At 51.9% G+C, this 19,561-nt stretch overlaps 1 protein-coding gene across 1 annotated transcript in view; it reads left to right on the forward strand.

The window, feature by feature from the left end:
- Window positions 1-19,561, forward strand: part of LPP (LIM domain containing preferred translocation partner in lipoma) — a 370,753-nt gene that overhangs the window by 83,111 nt on the left and 268,081 nt on the right. The window contains exon 3 of the mRNA XM_019503472.1: window positions 7,619-7,731. Coding sequence (XP_019359017.1) covers window positions 7,619-7,731 — 113 coding nt within the window. The remainder of the gene's footprint in view (window positions 1-7,618; window positions 7,732-19,561) is intronic.

The following is a 19,561-nucleotide window of genomic DNA, read 5'->3' on the forward strand; positions in this document are numbered from 1 at the left end:
GCACTTGAATGAACACACGGCTCTGTTGCTATTGAAAGCTGTGGGCTTGATGCTCGCTTTGAAACGTGCCGCAGCACAGTGCAGGGTTGCAGCAGCTCAGGGCTGTTGCTCTGGACCAGCGGTGCTCAACCTTTTGGCCTGGAGGGCCGCATCCTGTGTTCAGGGTCAATTTATAGGCCTGATTCAGCGTGGGGTTGGTGCACGGGCTCTCTCCTTGGGTGCAATCCGGTGCACCTGCCCAGTGTGATTTGCAGACTGATCTTGCATGCCGGTTCGACCACGTGTGCCAGATGTGGGCTTGGAGGAACCCCGCGTGCGCCAAGCTCCAGGTTGTGGCATCCGGCAGCTGACAGGGACGCTGCCACCGCTCCCTCCCTGACAAATTTCCTGTGGGGAGACCCCCGGGCTGGATGACGTGGGCTTGCGGGTCAGAGCTTGAGCACACAAAATCAAAGCTGCGCAGACAGGTGCTGCCACTGCAAGGGAGGGCTGGAGCATGTCTGTGCAGGTTTGATTGTATGTGTAAAATGAGGGAAGGAGGCTCTCAGGATCCTAAAGCTCTTTGGCCTGTGGGAAACGAGTGGGGGGATCTCAGGCAAACTTGTCTTGGAAGTGACTTATATGGGAAAAAAAAAAAAAAGCAGCGTCCCAGATTTGCACCTCCCCTTGCTTGACCACCTGCAGCAGAGACCGAATGCCTTGACTTGCTCGCTCCTCGTGCCCCGTGCCGCTTGGGTTGCACCCTGTGGATGGAGAGCAGTAGGGAGGGCTCTTGTTCTGCCTTCCCTCTTCCTCCCCCTCTTCTCTAAAGCCAGTAGAAAGCCTCATTTTCTTTCCTTTCCCAACAGCACCAGGCCAGCTTCAGAACTGGGAGTGATCACAATGATAGAAAGGGTTATTTTTGTTTGTCAGGAAACTAATAGAAAACAGCTGGGCCTGCAACTCAGAGATGTCATCCCGTGCTCTGGGAAGGCTAGCATGAATTCGGTTTTGCTGGCTGATTTCATGAAGGAGTTATTGTTGCAGGGAACCGGCATCATTTTGGGGGTGGGGGAAACCCCACGCATACGAAAAAACAAGCTGTTCCTACCAGGCTAGCAGGACCTTGTGTGTGTCCGGAAGCTACACGTTTGCAAATCCTTTCCCCGGTTAACATCTTGCAGTGACAGCAATGACTCACGGGGGAGGGTGTTTGCTTTGATTCCACTTAACTTCCAGCTGACAAACAGACTCCTCTTGAAAACCAGGGGCACGGGTTGTTTTTGGACCTGATCTCGCAAATACTTGTGCCTGGCTATCGGGGCCTCCATTCGCTAGCATCCCGAAAGGATGGCGAGTGCCTGCAGGACCGAACCCCAAGCAAGGGGCATGTCAGGTGCGTTAGCACTTGGCGTGTCTTGGCTTTGCAGCCCTGGTCGTTCTCCAGGTCAGATTGGCAAGGACTGTAGGGTGAGATGGGGCAGGTCTGGTGGGTTGTGGGGGGAATTTGGGGTCTAGTCTTCTTCCTAGGAGCTTAACATGCATTAACCTACTACGTTCTCTGCTGTTATAGTAGCAAAACAGTAACACTTCTCTCTTCTGCTTTCCACTGCCCCGTGGCATGTTGTAGGGTGTTTCTACTTTGTTTTCATAGGGCACTGAGTGGCTGGAGTGGATCCTTTTTAGGAACCATTAGATAAAGGGTCACCTGCAAATGCAGAAGCCTGGACTCGATGTCCCAGGAGGCCCCTTCCAGTTCCTGTATTGCAATTGCAAACATCAAAGCAGTCCCCATGGGGTTTAATGGGCACATAAGGTATGTCTGCAGTGTGCTGGGCTGTGCTGGGGAGCATTGCTGTGCAAATATCCCCGTCCGCTTGGTGCTGGTTGCATAACAGCTTCGGGGGCATGCCCAGTGCTATTCTCTGCCCTGGCCATATGCATTAAGGTGGTACCAGAAGGCACCCCCATGGCCTCTTGCTGGCAGTCTGTGGGGATGGAGAGCGTACGACTGGTTTTCACAGCAGCATTCCCCTGCACAGTCCAATACAACGTGCAAAGGCTTTGCAGGATCCTTTGTTAAATGATTGGAGAGTATGGTAATGAACGGCGTAATACCACTTCTAACAAGACTAGCAAGGAGGAGAAGCCTATTTTATTGAGAAATCGCTCTCCGGGCTGTTGGAGCAAAGGTGTGTGCATTGCTGTCAGAGCCTGCACGTAAAGCCAGGGAATCCAGAGGACCCGTGCATCATCTTTCTTGAGTGATACCTCATGACAGCAATGATTCGGACAGCGAAAGTGCTGGATTATGAGTTTGGAAGCTAAGCATGTTGGTAGCACCGCCACTGTTTTCCAACGTGACCTTGGTCAAGTCATTTAATGCCTTTCTTCTCTGCTTACCCCACCTGTAAAGTGGGGGTGAGGGGAACAGTCAAACTCCCATTACTGATCCTCTTTGCTAGCAAATATGTAGCCATGTCACAGGCTCAGGCCAGCACGGGAAATGGAGCTTGAGAGCCCTGGGTTTGCTGAGGGTTGCAAAAGCGGCCCAGGCCCATGTGGTGTGTGTGTGTCCATGTACGACACAGATGTGGGGCGAACAAGACCCGATTTCAAGACACGTTTGCCACCGTGCAAGAGGACGGCCGGGTTCTGGGCTGACTTGTCCTCCGATCAAAGTTGGGAGAAGGGACGAGCTGACTTGGTGAGGGTAGTCACCTCCACTGGAGAGAAGGGAGGCCTGGTCCGATCCACTTCTCCAGAGGCCCCCAGCCAGTCGTGTCTGGGCTCATTTGCTTTTATCTTTTCGGGTTTGCGGGGAACAATGGTTACAAACATGTAGGACCGGGCCCGGAAAGGTCCTGCCAGGGCTGGGGAGACGGCTTGGGCTGGGATCAGATGGGCAGCGTGAGCACTGAGAGAGTCTTAGCCAGATATGGAAACCAGGAGGCCCAGAAAAGAGTGACTTTTTTTTACAACCAGAGAGGCCGTGGAAAGGCTGAGACTGCAGCTTCTGGTACTCCAGCCTCTACAACAAGAGGAAGTACAAAAAAAACCCCAACAACCCCAAAAAACCCCTCTAAAGTATCAGGAATCAGAGGGGGGGATGCCAACCATTCCAGCTGGAGCACATGGTCACGAGTCCTGGACCAAACTCTCGGTCCAGGCCACTCGAGAAGTCGTAGTAGATGATTGTAGTGGACACATCAAGCCTTCAATTTGCTGTGATGGGCCCTAGCTGGGGTCACTTGTCACAGCTCCCCCGGTACCCTGCGTGCCTGGAGCAACTGAGTGCCCCCAGGCTCGGGAAGACCGTGCTGCCAGTGCGCGTGGGTTCGAAGCTTGGGTGCTGGGTCCTTGGGCAGGTCCTGCTCCATGACAGATCCAGACAGACCTGGGCATGTCCACCCAGACACTGTCCTTGTGCTAATACGTTCTCCTTGACCTGGGTTAGGACTTGGGAGGAGGCTGCAAATGTCTGCAAGCAGCAAATGCTTGGCCTGGCTGATCTCTTGTCCATGATGGTTTAGCGCCATGGACCAGCATGGGGTGGGAGTGCCCAGGAAGAGCAGCGGTTTCCACCTAGATGCAATTATTTCATAGAATCATTAAAAATGAGGGTTGAAGGGACCTCAGGAGGTCACATCTAGTCCAACCTCCTGCTCCAAGCAGGACCAGCCCCAACTGCATCATCCCAGCCAAGGCTTTGTCTAGCTGGGCCTTAAAAACCTCCAAGGATGGAGATCCCACCACCTCTTTGGGGAGCCTGTCCCAGTGCTTCACCACCCTCCGCGTGAGAATTATGTCCCTCGTATCCAACCTAAACCTGCCTTGCTGCAGCTCGAGCCCATTGCTCCTTGTTCTGGAGTAGCATCGCCTCGAAGAGCTGCACTCGCTGCCTTGGGCTTTGTGCCCAAAGGACCCGGCAAAGAGGGTCCCAGGGCCTGCATCCGAAGCGCAGGGGTGGGTGCTGCGGGTCTGCACAGGACAGATGAGGCTGTCGACAGCCAGAGCAGGGTCTGTCTTCTGCCTGTTATGGGGTGAGGGATGGGAGGTTGAAGAGTCCTAGCTTCCCCCCTTCCCTGCCAACCCTGCCTTTCTCTGACTGAAACCAGGCTACTGCCACTTGCCTACCCCACCGGGTGATTAATTAATGCCCTGACATTGCTGCTTAGTTGCAGGTGCCATTCCCATGCAGCATGTGCTTTCTTTTAATGTTTAACTATCGTTGCATCCCATCCTTCACCTGAGGCCAAATTAAATGCCCTGGTTTTTCCACTTCGGCTCAAGCTGGGAGCTGCTCGGGCCAGGGGCTATTTTCAATTTGTGTCTTTAGACCTCTTGGCCTTTCCACCCTTTGAACTGAATACATGCCTTCTTCTCTGGGAAATAAAGGGGGCTTCTGCCTGTTCCTCGAGTGGGGACATGTTGGGGCCTGTGTGCATGTGTGCGGGAAAAGAAAAGAAAACACCGGGGTAGAATAAAGACCTGCAGCTGTGGAGGAGAAAGACCCATCTGTTCAGAGGGGTCTGGAAAGCAGGCCAAACATCTGTAAGATCTCTGCAGTGGATCTGGCATCTGTTGTCCGCTTCCCATTCTGCAAATCTGCCTTCCAGTAAGAGGGGAAGCAATCTATTCTGAGCCCCGGCGAAGGGAGAGTCCAGCAGTGTCAAACTTTGTCACGTGGCGGCCGAGCCAGCAGTGTCCAGATACGAAGAAACGCGCTTTCCCCCAAGCGCCGTCCAACATGCCTCGTCTGGTTTTTTAAGAAATTGGATCTGCTTTTGTAAACTCTCGGGAGGAATAACGTTCTGAATGTGCAAAGCTGCAGGACTGTGTTTACTTCAGTGGCCTGACGGCCTCCATCCTGCCTTGTCTCACTTCTGCTTTAGCACGTAACTCCCCTTCGCTCTGGGGCTGCAGGAATCGCTCCCGTGCACAGGCTGTCATGACACGCGGTGGCGCGTGGGGTTCCCGCAGTCACATCTGACTTTTTGCAATTTCACTGGAAGTTTCAGAGAAACTTCAGCGCGTCCATCGTGCACCCAAGCAGGGCGGTTCTGTGGAAATTCAAGTGCTGTGTGAAATCAGGTTGATTTTTCTTTCCAATTGAAACGCTGTTTGAGAGAGGTGGAAGGAAAAAAAAAAAAAAAAGAAGAAGTTTTTACACTGTTGAAACGTCCCGTCCCTTTTGGCTTTTGCAGAGAGCCCAAAGGTTGAGGGTTTTGCACTGAAACAGTGCTCGGTTTCCATTGCTTTATTATGCCCCCTAACAGCGTGGCTCCGGGTAAGAAGTCCAGATCCAAGCGTGGCTGTCAATGTCTCTGTGCAGCTTTCGTTATAAAAGGGCTGATTCCTGCACGTGGTTATTCATGCCTATACAGCATTATTGCATATACGCAGGCTTCGCAACTTTAGGGGGAAACCCTGCGCACTCAGGATACCAGATCAAAGGGGCCGGCTGCCGAATCGGGCTGACCCTGCATCTGGCCACAGCTCCGAGCGCTTGCATCGTTTGACATCTCGCACAATGGGGCCCTGCATCCATGCTGCCTCTCATGGGTGATGTGGTCTCATCCTGTCTGCCCTGGAAAAGTGGGTCCTGGCTTGTTCCTTTGGGATATGAAAACATCACTGCTGACGCTCCGAAGTGAGCTGGCCGGTTTTGATGCCAGCCTCTTCCCCCCTAAAGCCTCTTGAGCCCCTGGGCAAGGTGGATTAGCGCAAAAGAGGCTAACAGAAGAGCTGCCGGGCTCTGCACTGAGACGTGGACGGTTGCCTGTTACAGCACCACATGGAGGGGAACAGTAGCTTGGGCCGTCTTGTTTAAAATATCAATACCTTGTTGTAGTTTTACACCTTCACAAACAAGGTGCTTCGGGATTTAGTAATGCCGGCAGCACAGAGCTTAATAGGGGGAGAAGAAAAAGATCCTAAATCTGCCAGAATTGCAGAAAACTGCCCCCCACGCCTGCTGCCCCGCAGGCAGTCAGATTTGGTGCTGATGTTTCTCCACAGCAAACCTGTTTTGCCATTTTTGCTAGGGGGTGGACTGCTGTACCTGGCTCTGCCTCTGCACGTGTCGCCTACGGGACTCTGGGAGAGTTTCTCTCCAAGCTAAGTGAGTGGCCTTGCTTTCTGCAATGGCTCGAAAGCCCAATTGTACAGAGCACGAGGAAGCCTTTTCCTAGACCACCTCTCTGGGAGGATGGGGGGTGGGAAATGGGAGAGAAAATTAAAGAAAATCGATCAATCCTCCAAGCTCCTTATTTCATGCCGATTTAAAGACAGCTTTTACTGTGAATCGTGGTTTGTTCAGTGGGTTTTGCTTAGGGGCAGCAATATCAGCCTTCTCCTGTTGCGGTGGCCTTTCAGGGGTGAGCTTGCTGCAAGAGGGATATGGAGGAGGTGGCACAGGGCTCCCTCAAGCTTCATCGTCAAAGAGAAAAGTCTCCCAGCAGCCTCCTCCTTCCTTGTGAGTGAAGACAGCTCCCAGCACGTCATTGCTGCAGTAGGAATAGGGAGCCTGGCATTTGTAGCCTGGCGTTTCTTCGTATCTGGACACCGCTGGCTCGGCCGCCACGTGACAAAGTTTGACACTGCTGGACTCTCCCTTCGCCGGGGCTCAGAATAGATTGCTTCCCCTCTTACTGGAAGGCAGATTTGCAGAATGGGAAGCGGACAACAGATGCCAGATCCACTGCAGAGATCTTACAGATGTTTGGCCTGCTTTCCAGACCCCTCTGAACAGATGGGTATTTCCCCTCCTCTGTGCCTTTTGGATCCTGGTAGCTGTCTGCCATCCCCGGCGTGCTGCAAAGTGACATGCCATGCCTTGTTTTTTTGGGGTGCTGGTTGGGTTGTCCATGGTACCTACAAGGGCTTAAACAAACTGTGCCCATACGAATCCACGGCCCAAGGACCGTGAGCTTCCAGTCGGCCGGTCCTGCCTTCAGGCATCGTTCAGGACCCTCTTCATGATGCTTTGCGCAGCCCTGGACCTAGACTGCTCATTGCCATGAGTGCTTTTACTCTCTGAAGCAGGTCTAAAGTAAAAGCTGCCTCTGCTTTTCAAATTGCTCGCTCCTTTGCCCATGCTCCTTCATTGTGCGTGACGGTAATGATGCCTAGAGCTTGCATTTCTATAGCCCTGTTCTTGCAGGGACTCCAAATGACTTCCAGGAATGAAGTAGTGCTGGTAGCTCTCTCCCCTCCTGCTTTGAAGGGAGTGAGTATGAACCTAGCAGAGGACTCACAGTTCAGTGACTCACCCAAGGTTGTGCACTGAGTCAGTGGCAGTGGGGATACAGTTCATGCGTTCAGACTCCCCCCGGTCCCTTCTCCGGCCATGAGCCCCAGTCCTTCCGGCCTGCACATTGCATCCTGCTTGCTCTTGTGCACTGCACCCATGGGTGGTGGGGCTGTTCAAGCTGTTAGTGATCCTCTCACCCTGGGGTGCCTTCAGATCCTTTCCAGGGTGCTGTGCAATGCTAGCACTGTTTAGAGTGCAAGCAGGATATGCATGGCGAACCCAGACATTGAGAAACACTATATGAGGATGAGTTGAATGAAGCAGAGAAGCTTCACGCCTCCATTTCATTTTGCCCTTTATAATCTGTTGATTTCTCTGTTGCAGGGGACTTCCTGCCGCCACCGCCACCTCCTATGGATGATCTTGGCAACTTCCCTCCATCGGCTGGTTCTTTCCCTCCTCCACCGCCTCTGGATGAGACCGCGTTCAGCGTGCAGGTAAGGAGACCCAAGACAGTCCTGCTCCTGAAGAACTGATCTGATAGTGATGGTCATAATAAGTACATGAATGTGCCGGAGGTGGCAAAAGGGCTCTCCTTAGGGGTTGCCTAAAAAAGTGTAGCTTCACTGTGTATGGGAAAACACTTTCTTTCCAAAAGTACAGAGTGATGGAAGGATTTTGAAGGCCTTCCCCAGCTCCAAATGAAACCAAAAAGGCCTTTTCCACTGACTTCCCTGGAGGTGGGGTGTTGTTGTGGGAGTCTGTGGTTATAGCAGAGAGTGGTGATATGCATTTCCCCCCATGAATTCGTAGAGATTAATGCCATTCAACAAAGCACCCATCTGAGACTTCACCTGCAATACTTTTTACTTGGTTATCCATGTTCAAGAAAGATGAATTCCAGCTGGACCGGTTATAGGAAGGGGTGGTAAGATGATCTGTGCAATGGGAAGCTTGTCCCATGAGAAGAGCTTAGTTTGTGTCATCTAGCAGAGCAAAGGCAAAGGAGATATGATTGCTCTCCGTACCTGTAGCGGGGGAATGGACTGCACGGAGGAAAATGGGATGCTTAAATTAAAGGCCAGTGTTGGTACCAGGATGCAAGAGCATAAATGAATCACACGGGAAGTTAAGGTGGACATTTTGAGAGAGGTGAGGTTCTGGACCTGCCTTTCAGTGGCAAGAATGGGAGCAAAAAACCCTACGTGGCTCTAAAATAGATTAACTTAAGGAACCGATGATGAGATGTGGTTGCTTGCGAGAGTGGCAGCAGGTCCATCTGTGCCCCTGGCATTGCCAAGCATGCTAGGATGGAGTGAGGTTGCAGTGGGCAGGGCATTAGATGAGACTACAGACACCTTGAGCAAGTCACTTCAGCGGTTGCGTCCCTGCATGGGCTTATAGCGACTCCCCGTCTTGCAGGGATCTGGTGAGAATCAATGAATTCATTATTGCCGGACTCTTGGATGCTGTACATAGAAACTAGCCTTGCATATGTACAGTGAATTCCTTATTGCCAGACTTTTGGATGCTGCACATAGAAAACAGCGGGCTGCGTGACTTCTAACCAGGGTCTGGAGGGGCGAGGGTACCAAACACCACGCCTTACCTGCCCCTGAGGTCACCAGGGAACATGCCTAAGCACAAAGCCTGGCTGCTCTGAGCTTTGAGGAATTAAGTACTTCGTTAAGCCACTGTTGTTCTCTCTCTCATCTTTCTGAGAAGGGGGGACCTTCAGGGAGGGAGAGTAAAGGGAAATTACCAGCAGGCATCCAGCCAGCATAGCCAGACTCACGCTGCACAAGGTCATCAACGGTAAGCTCTGATTTTTAGGTTAAAAAATCCCCCTTTGTCAGGAGTGGAGCCAGAGCAGAGGATGTGGGCTGCAGTCCATCTGTCTCTGTCGTATCTGGGGACGAGCGGAGTGATGCTCTGTGAAATGCCGGTGAAGACGGTGCTGCTGACTTGAACAGAGCAGTTTGCTCTTGTTTTCTACCTGCGTGCTTTCTTCCCATGCTCAAGTCCAGGCAGCTGGCTGGGTCTTCTGGGTTGCTGCTGAAACAAGTCTGGTCACATAGGCCCTGTCTGTGCTGCCTCTTCCCTGCTCGGCGTGTCGAAATCCCAGCGGTCGCACCCTTTCTCCCCGGCTTTACCCTGCAGGCCTGGGATGGAGGCAAGGCATCGTTTTGCATCGGCTTTTAGGGTGGAGTGAAGTTGGTGTGCAGTGATACAAATCCTGGGCACCAAATCCTAAAGCTCCCGTATATAATTCCACATCTTTTGCCCTGGGTTTATGCTGATGTAACTGCAGGCAGCACCTGGTCCTAGACATCATTTAATCCACTTGTTCTTCCTCTCCTCCCTAAAGGAGCCCAGGCGCTGACAAAAGCCTGCGCTCATTCAGAAGCCTGGAGGATCTTGTGTTGCTAAATCGCCTCCTTATCTTGCGGCAGTAAACAAAGGCTGTTAAAAGCAAGGCACAAAGATGGAGATAAGGGCTGGCTACGGCAAGTAACAATGAGAAAGAAATTATAGGTTAAGACGCTTGAATATTTTTGGCAAATCCAGATCAAGGTTTCCAGGTTGGAGTAGAGGATGCAGCTCTGTTTGTGCTGCTGTTTGGCTCCTCTGTGTGCATTTGGCTTTCGATAAAAGCTAATACCAAGGAAATGTTCCCACTGTCTGCAACGCATCCCCGGGCATAGGTCTGATGTGGGATGTGGGTAGCTGCGCCCATGTCCGTGGGAATGGAGGCTCCAGCAGGGAAGGCATCGGGCCGGGGAGCCAGTGATCCCTGTTAATTCGGCTATATAGTGTCTGTGTCGTCTTAGGCACATCGCTGAAGCTGTGTGCCTCAGTTTCCCCATCGGGAACATGCACATGGTGTTGTTCTTTCCTGTTGAGATGGAGTAGGGGAGAGCGATGCCCACGAAGCAGCTCAGATCCTACAGTCCTGGGAGTGAGGGACGTAGACGGAGATAACTGCGTGCTCACTATACAGTGAATGCTCTTAAAAAATGCACTGGTATGAAGGGTTCGGCACACTCCAGTGACTTTCTCTGTCTCTCAAACACGAGATCCCAGTGAGTCTATTAGGATCATTCAATCAAGGGAGATTTTAAAGCCGCTGAATGTGGTTATAGATGGAGCATTATAACACAAACGGCAGGAGCCCGGACACGTTCAGCGGTCCCCTCTCTTGAGTTACTGATAACTGAATGGTTGCATCTGCATCAGACTCCAAATCAAATAAAGGGCCGATGGAGGAGCAGTTTTAGTATCCAGCCCTAGCACCGCTGTCATGCTTTTCAACCCTGCGTCTCGAGGCACTGTGCACAAGAGGCAAGTGCATCGGTATTAGAAATGGGGAAACGGGGGGCGTTGAAAATGTTGAGTGCTCACCTTGGACAGGGAAACCACTTTGCTTTCTGATTCTCCTGCAGCGACACGCAGGGCAGTTGTGTTTGGAGCTGTGTAGGGAGCTGGGGAGTTTCGATCCGCTCGGCTGTGCTTTTAGACTTGCTGGTGGGGGAAAAATAAGGGAGAAGGAAGGGAAAAAGCCCAGTTTTGAAATTCCCCTTCCTTATAGAGCAGCCCGCAAGCCTGTTCCCAGACGGTGGGTAGGGAGAGGCCGTGGCATGTTTGACAAACCAAGCTGTGAGCAAAGAGCCTCTTGCCACGCTGGCTTGCACTCGGCTTACGGGAAGAAACCAAAAATCCCGGCCAGGAAGAAAAATGAAATTGCTGTTTTCCAAAGGGAAATGGCCAGCTCTGGGCAGAGAGGGAACTAACTGGCTGGGGAGTTTTGAAGCGGGACTTGTATGCAACTTGCTGTATTTTTCCTCCCCTTCTGCAACCCTGTGGATCCTCTCTCCAGCCTGGAGGTGTTTCCTTGATGCAGACGGGTGCAATCCCCGTGTGCCATGGAGGAAGACAAGGCCTCGTGAGCTCACAGCGGGGTCCAGCCTTATGTTGGCCCCTCATTGTGCTCCTTGCCCACCTGCTGCTGGTTGAGATGTCCACTGGAAGGGGCAGCTGGGAGAAGCTACGTCTCAGGTTTGAACTGTGAGGCAGAGTTGGCTCTTCATTTTGCTCAGCTGGGTATGGGTTAGTCTAGTGTCGGAGGGTTTCTGGAGAGCTTTGAATGAGTCTGGAGCCTGGACCCGATGATCTTGTAAGGTCCCTTCCAGCTTCTGCCACCAACATCTATGAGTCCTGCTTGTTTGGCACGGAGGTGAGAGATCCCACGACATTTCTCCAAAGAGGAAAGCTGGCTCTGGCATTTCAAAATCTGGCTGGAAAAAACCCGGGCAAGTGGCTGGTCCTCTTTCTGCCTTGGTCTCTCTGCAAAGCACATGCATGCGTGGATAAACCAAGCTAGGGTTTAAACTTCTTTAGGTTTCTGAGGTTGGATAGGCCATGTCAAAGTAAAACCGGTTAGAGCTCAGCGGGATGCTTCGATGTGAGGAAGTGCTTCGGGCAACGCGGGCCCAGGTGGGAGGCATTGCCTTCATGCAGCTGCTGAGCCTGGTGGAGACTTGTGTTTCCCGGGCTCCTTGCAGATAAGCTCAGGGCTTCTCCTTCATCCTTGTAGAGTCATAGAAGAGGGCTGGAAGGGATCTGCAGGGGTCATCTAGTGCAACCCCTGCCAGAGGCAGGATCAGCCCTATCCAAAGCATCCCAGACAAATCCATCATCTAAACTCTTCGTAAAACAAGCATCAACCCTGACATGACATAGACCTGTCGCCCAAACCTGCCGTAGGTAAAGCAGGGGAGCCGCAGCAGCCAACGCCTTGCTTTTATACAGTGTCAATATGTGCTCAAGCTATGCCCCTCACTACAGAGGAAAGCAAGCCTCCCCTTCTCCCCAGTCTGTACCAGTCTGATCATGGGGTAAAAGTCCTTCCTGACCGCAAATGTGGCATTGGTTTGACCCTGAGCAAGGTTGTTTTAGCCAGGAGCCTCCAGCTTTGCTCCTAGCAGGAGCATTGGCACAACCCAGAGTCCCCAGACCTAACTGTAGTCAACACCCAGCGCCTCTGGGGAGGCTTAAAAACACCCTGACACATATAACAAAAAAAAATAGGGGTGGGGAGAAATCAGCAGAGCCCAGAATGTCCTCCAAAAGTTTTGTTCTTTAGGGCAAGGACCATCTCTAGTTCCATATGTGTAGCTTCTAGCAGTGGCCTGGCCTGAATAGGAGCCCAAAGTGCTGCCATCCTAATGCATAGGAGGGTACTGGGTTGGATAATGCAGAAGCCCTCTTCCATCCTGACGTTCCTGGAAATCCCTCGCACTTTTCACCACCGGGTCTCAAATCACTCTACAAAGGAAGGAAGAGCTCTCCTTTTTCACAGATGGGGAAAGTGAGGCTCGGGGAGGTGAAGCAATTTGCCGGATGTCTTCCAGGGGCCATCAGCAATCGAATCCAGGTCTCCGGTGCTGCTTTGCCAGGCTGCGCTCTCTCCCTGTCGTCTTCACCTGCAAACTCCTGGCTCGGTTGAGGGTGGGTAGAGAGGATGGCTGTCCTTGCCTTAAAAGCAGGGTTAGCATGAAAACACGGACGAGCCCTTGACAATAGCAGTTGCCAGCGTGCTCCGCTGTGCCCGTGTAGGTGCCCAGTGAATGCAGAGGCGTTTGGCATAAAAAGCATAAGTCTGCACTTTGATGCAAGCCTGTTCTTGCTGCGGACCAGACCGTGCATCTCTCGCTTGCTGATGCCTGGAGGAGACGCGCGTTCACCCCGCCGCGGACGTGGGCTGGGGGAGAGGGTCTCCGCTTTCCTGCCGGCTCGCCACGCAGCATTATAACTCGCAAAGCAACCTACAGACACCTGCTGCTCTGACACAGCTTGCCTTCGCAAGCCATCTGTCTTCTCCCTTGCTTTGTGTTTCCCAGAGAGAGAAAGACGCGCACTGGTGTCGGAAGATGAAGTGGCAAGTGCCTTTAAAACAAGGATTTTGCTAGGCATTTCACTGTCTGCGCAGGGCTGTCTTCTTCCTAGCCAGCCGTCTTGCTGTTGCCTCTACAAGGCTGTGACTCATTTAAGTAAGCATCCAAAAAGACAGGGAAGTGGGTTGGCTTTTTGTTTTTTTGTTTGGTGTGTGCGTGTGCCTGCATAGACAAACTGCTGGGGGAAAATAAAAAAAATACCCATAGCATTTTTGTCCGTAGGGGATGCTGCTTTTAACTCCGGGGGGTCTGTTTTGCAGCGAGACTCTGTTCTCCGTGTCATTTATTTAGTTATTCTCAGAAATTGCGTGCCTTCCCGTGCTCCAGGAGGCAGAGGAAGCCAAAGAGGGAAAGAACATGCGTTTCGCCTCCCTCTAGTGCTAGATGTTGTTAATGGCCAGGCTGGGGGATGGCGTGGGCTCAGGTGTGGGATTAACAAGGAAAAGCTCAAACAACCCAGGGCCGTCGCGAGCGGCTGGGAAGGAGCAGCAGCTTCCCGCGACTCCCGAGCGAAGCTGCGGTCTCCTTGGGCCGGCGCAGAAACAGGACGTCTGATTCCTGGCGTGGAAATAGAGGCCAGCCTCTACGAGTTTCCGTGATAAGAAAGACCCTTTTATTGCAGCCGGATTGGGGAACGTGGCCGTCGGCCGGAGGGAACGGAGAACGAAGGAATGGGAAAGCGCAAATAGGGAGAGGGAAGATATGGAAAGGAAGGGGGGAAACGAGCAACTCGGCAGCCTCTTTTAGGATCTGGAGGGGCGACACGGTGGCTGGGATGTCATCAAGTTTTATTATCCATAGCGAGGAATCAGAAAGTTAACTTTTACAATCTTTTCCTCCAATGCCTGATAAAGGGCGTTTGTGCCCGAAAGCTTGCAATTAAAGACATTTTTTTGCAAGAAATCTTGCTGGTTTAATAAAAGATGAGTCCTGATACAGAAATATGACACGCTTACAGAATAGCAAGTGGTCCCCAAAAGTTTGAGGACCGCTGCTCTAAATCACAGCCGAGTCTCCCAGCGTAAATAAATCGCCCACGGACTGAAGGCTGTTGCCCCGAACCTCGTTTTGGTGCCCCTAAAATATCTGAGAAGCAGCGTGCTGCTGTGTTTCTGGTTCAAAATGAACAAAAACCACGCGCAGCGTCAGTGTGCATGGAGATAAGTGTGGGGAGGTGCGTGGCTGAGACGGACGCGACCGAAATACAAGCATCTTTCTGCGCCTGTGCGCTTTAAAAAGCCAAACCACATCTATTTTGAATCGTTCGTAGACCTCTACTCCCGTTTATGTAAGTCCCCAGCTCCTGCGCTCTTCAGAACAGACAGCGATGCTAATTATAAACCTCAAATTTTACTGAAAGGATAAAACCGGAAAAAAAGTTAATTGTATGACATAAGTCTTGCGTTAATCTCTCTGCTTGGCTATTAATATCTTGCTGTAATGTGTGTCTTTTGAGCCCTTAGTATCAAAGCCCTGGGCAGGTATTACGGAGGAGACCAGGATAGCAACAGCAAACTAGTTTTCCGCATTACGTTGCAGCGAGGCCCAAAACCTGGTAGACGCTGTGAGCTCTTTGCCTTCCCCCATGTGCTGGAGAAGGCAGGGGGCCCTGAGAGCAGAAGTGGATGACAGATAATAAGTTGTGGAAAGCCACACTGCAAGCTGACAAGTTTTAGCCCCTGGTGTAGTCTCAAATGCTAGCCTGGGGGCGTACAGGAGGGCAGGGAAGCCACATGCAGCGCCCCGGGCTAAATAGCCGGTGGTGCAGCATGGAGCCGCGAAGCCTCCGTCCATCATGGCACATCACTGCGGGCAACTGGTGAAAATGCAACTGAAGCACACGGCAGAGCCCTGCCGCGCTGCTAAGTCAGCTCCCTCGCACGCCAGAAGATGAGGTTTAATGGGAGGCGACCTTTCGGTAAAGCCAGGGGAGGTGGAGCATTGCAGAGATCAGGGCACCGGGACGGCGTCAGATGCTCGAAACCCCTTTGTGTTTGGTGGTAATGAATGAAGTGCCGGTCGAAGAAGATGAAAGGAAATGCAGAGGCATTGATTTTGGAGTCTAGACTGGCTGAGTTCAGCGTTCCCACAACTAGGGCAGTGCAAAGTCCCGTACAGTAATCCTTTCTGTGCACCGATTTCCACCTGTCTGATGGGGTTTCTTTTTTCTTCCTGGCTCTTATTTGTGACCACGGTGCTCGTACAGAAAATCCTCCGCTCCATCAAAGCTCCGAGGGCCAAAGCAGCCCAAATGCACACGGTTCCCTCTGCATTATCTTAGTTTCATCAGTGGGACAAAAAACCCCCACCCCAGCTCCAGGCCTTGCTTTCCACGAGGGGGGATTTTTGTGGTCAGAAAATATCTCTGCAAAGAGCACATCGCAGGATGACTGAGAGGTCATGAATGGTGGTAAAATGACCCATGAGAAAACTAGCCTGGGATTTGCAGGAATCTGTTCTAGGACAGAGGGACATGCATTATTGTACAGGCTTCTTGCTATTTGCTTCCAGATTGGGAGAGATGTTGCCCATAGTAGTAGGGGTTTTATTTTTTTGGGGGTGGGGAGGAGGCTTTGTTTTGCTGATAAAAATGTAGTGCATGGATCTGCAGTGGCCAGGGGAATGGATAGGAGTGCGGGCGTCTGAGAAAAGGGTTTGATTTTTTTAAAAATATGCCAAGGTTAAAGCAAAGGGAGTCTGTGCAAAGCAAAGGGGGTCTCGTGGAGGCCCAGCAGCACTCAGGAAAGCGAGGGGCACTGCATTAGGCCTGTTCTGTATTCACTTTCCTCATGCCGTTATGCCAGGGCTCCTCAGTCTTGACCTGCAGCCTTGCCCTTCACCTCCCTGCCCACTACCGCAGGCCTGAAATCCTGCCACACGGCTTGGCCTGTGACCCCTCAGGTGGGTCTGGGCCATCCCTGGGGCATGGTACGGCTGCTCCCCGAGCAGCGAGCCTGGGAATGGGAGTAGCATAGTCCTGTGAAGGGTCACTGGGTATGTCCCACTTGTCAATACACCTCTCCAAGAGGTAGCAGAGAAACTAAAATGTCACTTTTTCTTCATAAGCATTGTTTTTTTTCCTGGAAAAGATGCCTGTCCAGAGCCAGCTTGGCTTCTTAGTGAGCTTCCTGGGACCCCCAGATGGTGGCATATAATAAATAGTTCACCTGTGCCGACGGGATGTGCAGCAGGTGTAGTAGATACTGCGAAACCTGCTCTGTAGCCAGGTGGGAAGCAGGCTCTTCACACGGGAATGCCAACCTTTTAGGAGAGGAGCTGGCTCCGTCTGAGTGCCAGTACCGAGCCTGCGACTCAGTTTACCAGGTCAGATCCAAGCAGGCCTCCTCTCCTATTTGAGAGAGCCAACATTTATTTTCCAAGCGTACTTCTCTGTATGTTCAAAGAAAACTCAGAACAAAACTGACCTCAGCCGTTGCCTTTCATGTGGTTTAGACTTAAGTTTGTGTGAAACTGGACTGCCGTTTGCCAAATTCCCTAGGATGCTCTCCGATCCTTGCAGACGCCTGGCAGATAAAGCCGTGGGGAACCACGACGGGTTCGCACTCATCCTTTCCACCCTTTCTACCGTGAGCGTGGGGCAGGCTGCAATTGAGCACCACGTGCATCACATCAGCACAGAGCCTGATGGTTTCTGGGGTGGGGGGGGTTCAAGCTCAAATAAAAGTGATAAAGCACAGGGCTGGGATTTTTTATTTTATTTTTTTATGAAATGAGTGTTAAACTTGTAATGATCTACAAGTGATGTGTTGAATTATGATACTTCACTCCACTTGGGCAGTGAATCTGTACTGATCTTCTGCTTCTTTTTCTCCCTTGTGATTTCCAGTCTGGTTTCCATGACCCTCAAAGAGGGGCACATGCATGCATTCGAGAGCACTTATGCACACAAGAGGCAGAAGGACTGAAGTACAACTAACATTAAGCACGGGCTTATGTATTTCCATAAGCAGCATGCCTAAACAGCCAGGCCGTGTTGCATTTAGGTGTCTCGCACATTCGGCTTCAGATGAGAGGTTTCTAAATGCAAACCAAGTCTGCACGGAAATACAGAACAGTTAGTTTGGAGGGGAAAGAGGCAGATCTCAGAGCCGCTGCCTCGGTTCAACTAGGCCACGACCACGTGCCGAAGCGTCAGTGAGATGGGACCTGACTGGAGTTAAATGCGTGGTTACCTCCTCTGAATTGGCCCGAACTGTCTGTGAAAGGTAACTCGTGCTTTTTAGCCTCGTGCTTGGTTTACAGGTATGGTGGTACCCGTTGATCTATTGATTAGAGTTGTTATATTCTTTTATGGCGGGGGCAGACAACAGGACAAGGAGCAGTGGCCTCAAGTTGCAGCAAGGGAGGTTTAAGTTGGATATTAGGAAAAACTTTCTCATGAGGAGGGTGGTGAAGCACTAGAACAGGATACCCAGAGAGGTGGTGGGATCTCCATCCTTGGAGGTTTTGAAGACCCGGGTAGACAAAGCCTTGTCTGGGATGATGGAGTTGGGGCTGGTCCTGCTTGAAGCAGGGGGTTGGACCAGATGTGACTTCTTGAGGTCCCTTCAGCCCTCATTTCCTATGATTTTGTGATATTATTGATCGGCCCTTCATGTGTGAATTCACTTACCTCCAAATAGAGCTGTTCATACAGCTGTGCTTTATGCGTCTGGATTTTGTTTTACACTACAGTAGTTATGATGCCACATCTTCCATCTACACCTTCCTGGACCAGACGACTGGACGCCCACCTTGCCGGGGTCATCTGACCCCAGGTGTCTTTCCTGCCTGGAGCAGGGGGCTGGACCTGATGATCTCGTGAGGTCCCTGCGGGCCCCTGACTTCTATGAATCTGTAAGACCACCTGTATATCACAGGCCATTCGATTTCCCCCGGCGAACCCTTCATTCAGCTGCTTAACTTGCGTTTGATTGAGCTATACCTTCCAGAAAGGTAGCTAGCTTCAATGGGATGATGTCAAGAAATGAGGCCTGCTCCCCCTCTCTTAGACTAGGTAGCTGGGGGCCACACGTCCCGTGGGCCATAGTCCCAGGAGCAACTCGCCATGTGAGCAGTGTGCCCCCCCACCCCCCGACCCTTTGCTTAGGGGCTGCCAGTTACACAGCCTTGCCCTGTAGTTTGGAGAGACATTTAATACCCAACGCTTTCTCGGCTCGGAGGTATTGCTGCACCGCACATCTCTTTTGGTGAGCCAGACGCACGGAGCTCTTCAGGCCTCTCCCTGTGGGATGTTTTGTGCAGCCCTTGAATTGTCCTCACGGCTCTGGGGGCCGATCTGATGTTTCAGCACTCTTCTAAAATGGGGATATGTTGTCCTGGGATGAGTCTCACCTGCCTCCTCCTCCCATGCGCTCCTCTTTAGACGTCCAAGGATGGCGTTAGCTCCCTTTGTGCTGGAAGCTCACGTTGAGTTGCTTCTCCGCTCTAACCCCCACGTCCTTTTTCAGAGTCTCTGGTGGTCTGTGCCTATCTGTAGGTGCAGCCCATCTTCTCCGTCCCTATCTATCCAACTTCAGGGCCTGTGGCTATAAACATGGAGCCAAGTCAGATGCGCCGTCTCTTCCGACAGCGCTTTGCAGACTTCACGTGCTGTTTTCTTGCTCCGTTGCACGTACAGCCCGTCGTGGTTTGACGGCACAGTTCGCTTTCGAGTTTTGAACAGGAGTTTCGAAACCCAGTCCACGTGATGCGAATGAGGAACCAGGCTCCCTAAAGAGGGCTGCCAAATGTCTGTGTGTACAGCATGCGGCCTTTGCAACCCACTTGTATTGTTTGTTCCCCAGACGCCCTGCAAGCCCAACTGCAATCGCATCCCCCCCATGCCGTGCAGCCGTCTCAGGTGGAAGGGGACAACCCTTGGGTAGCAAACGCTCCCCTTCCATTTGGGACGGGGACTGGAGAAAATTGCTCTATTCAATTAAAACTGTAGACATGGTGGGGATTGAGTTTTGTCTGGGGGACGGTGATTAAGAGCATCTGTCCTCTGCATGTACCGTGGGATCTTTGGTGACTGTAGGGCAGGGCTGTGCTGAAACACCATGCCATGCTGTCTGGATGTTACCCCCGGGGCCAGGTATATGGTGATATGGGGGAGCTCACTCACTGGGGTGCAATGCCCCTCGAAGGGTGGCTGCCTTGCTGGTCGCTTGAGAAAGCACATGTGAACCAGAGCGGCACGTCCCTGCCTGGCGTGGGCCTGAAGTGTGCGGGGGGTTTTACCTCCCATGAATATGAGCAGGCACAAAAATCTTGCTGAGCTATTGAGCACCATCCATGGCTTCTATTTTGGTTTTATTTTATGGCTATATTGGGGTATTTGGGTACTCCTTGGTTATTGCAGGTGGGGGAC

The sequence above is a fragment of the Gavialis gangeticus genome, unplaced genomic scaffold (assembly GCF_001723915.1).
Source record: "Gavialis gangeticus isolate Ggan-Ray unplaced genomic scaffold, GavGan_comp1, whole genome shotgun sequence".
NCBI classification, from domain to species: domain Eukaryota; kingdom Metazoa; phylum Chordata; order Crocodylia; family Gavialidae; genus Gavialis; species Gavialis gangeticus.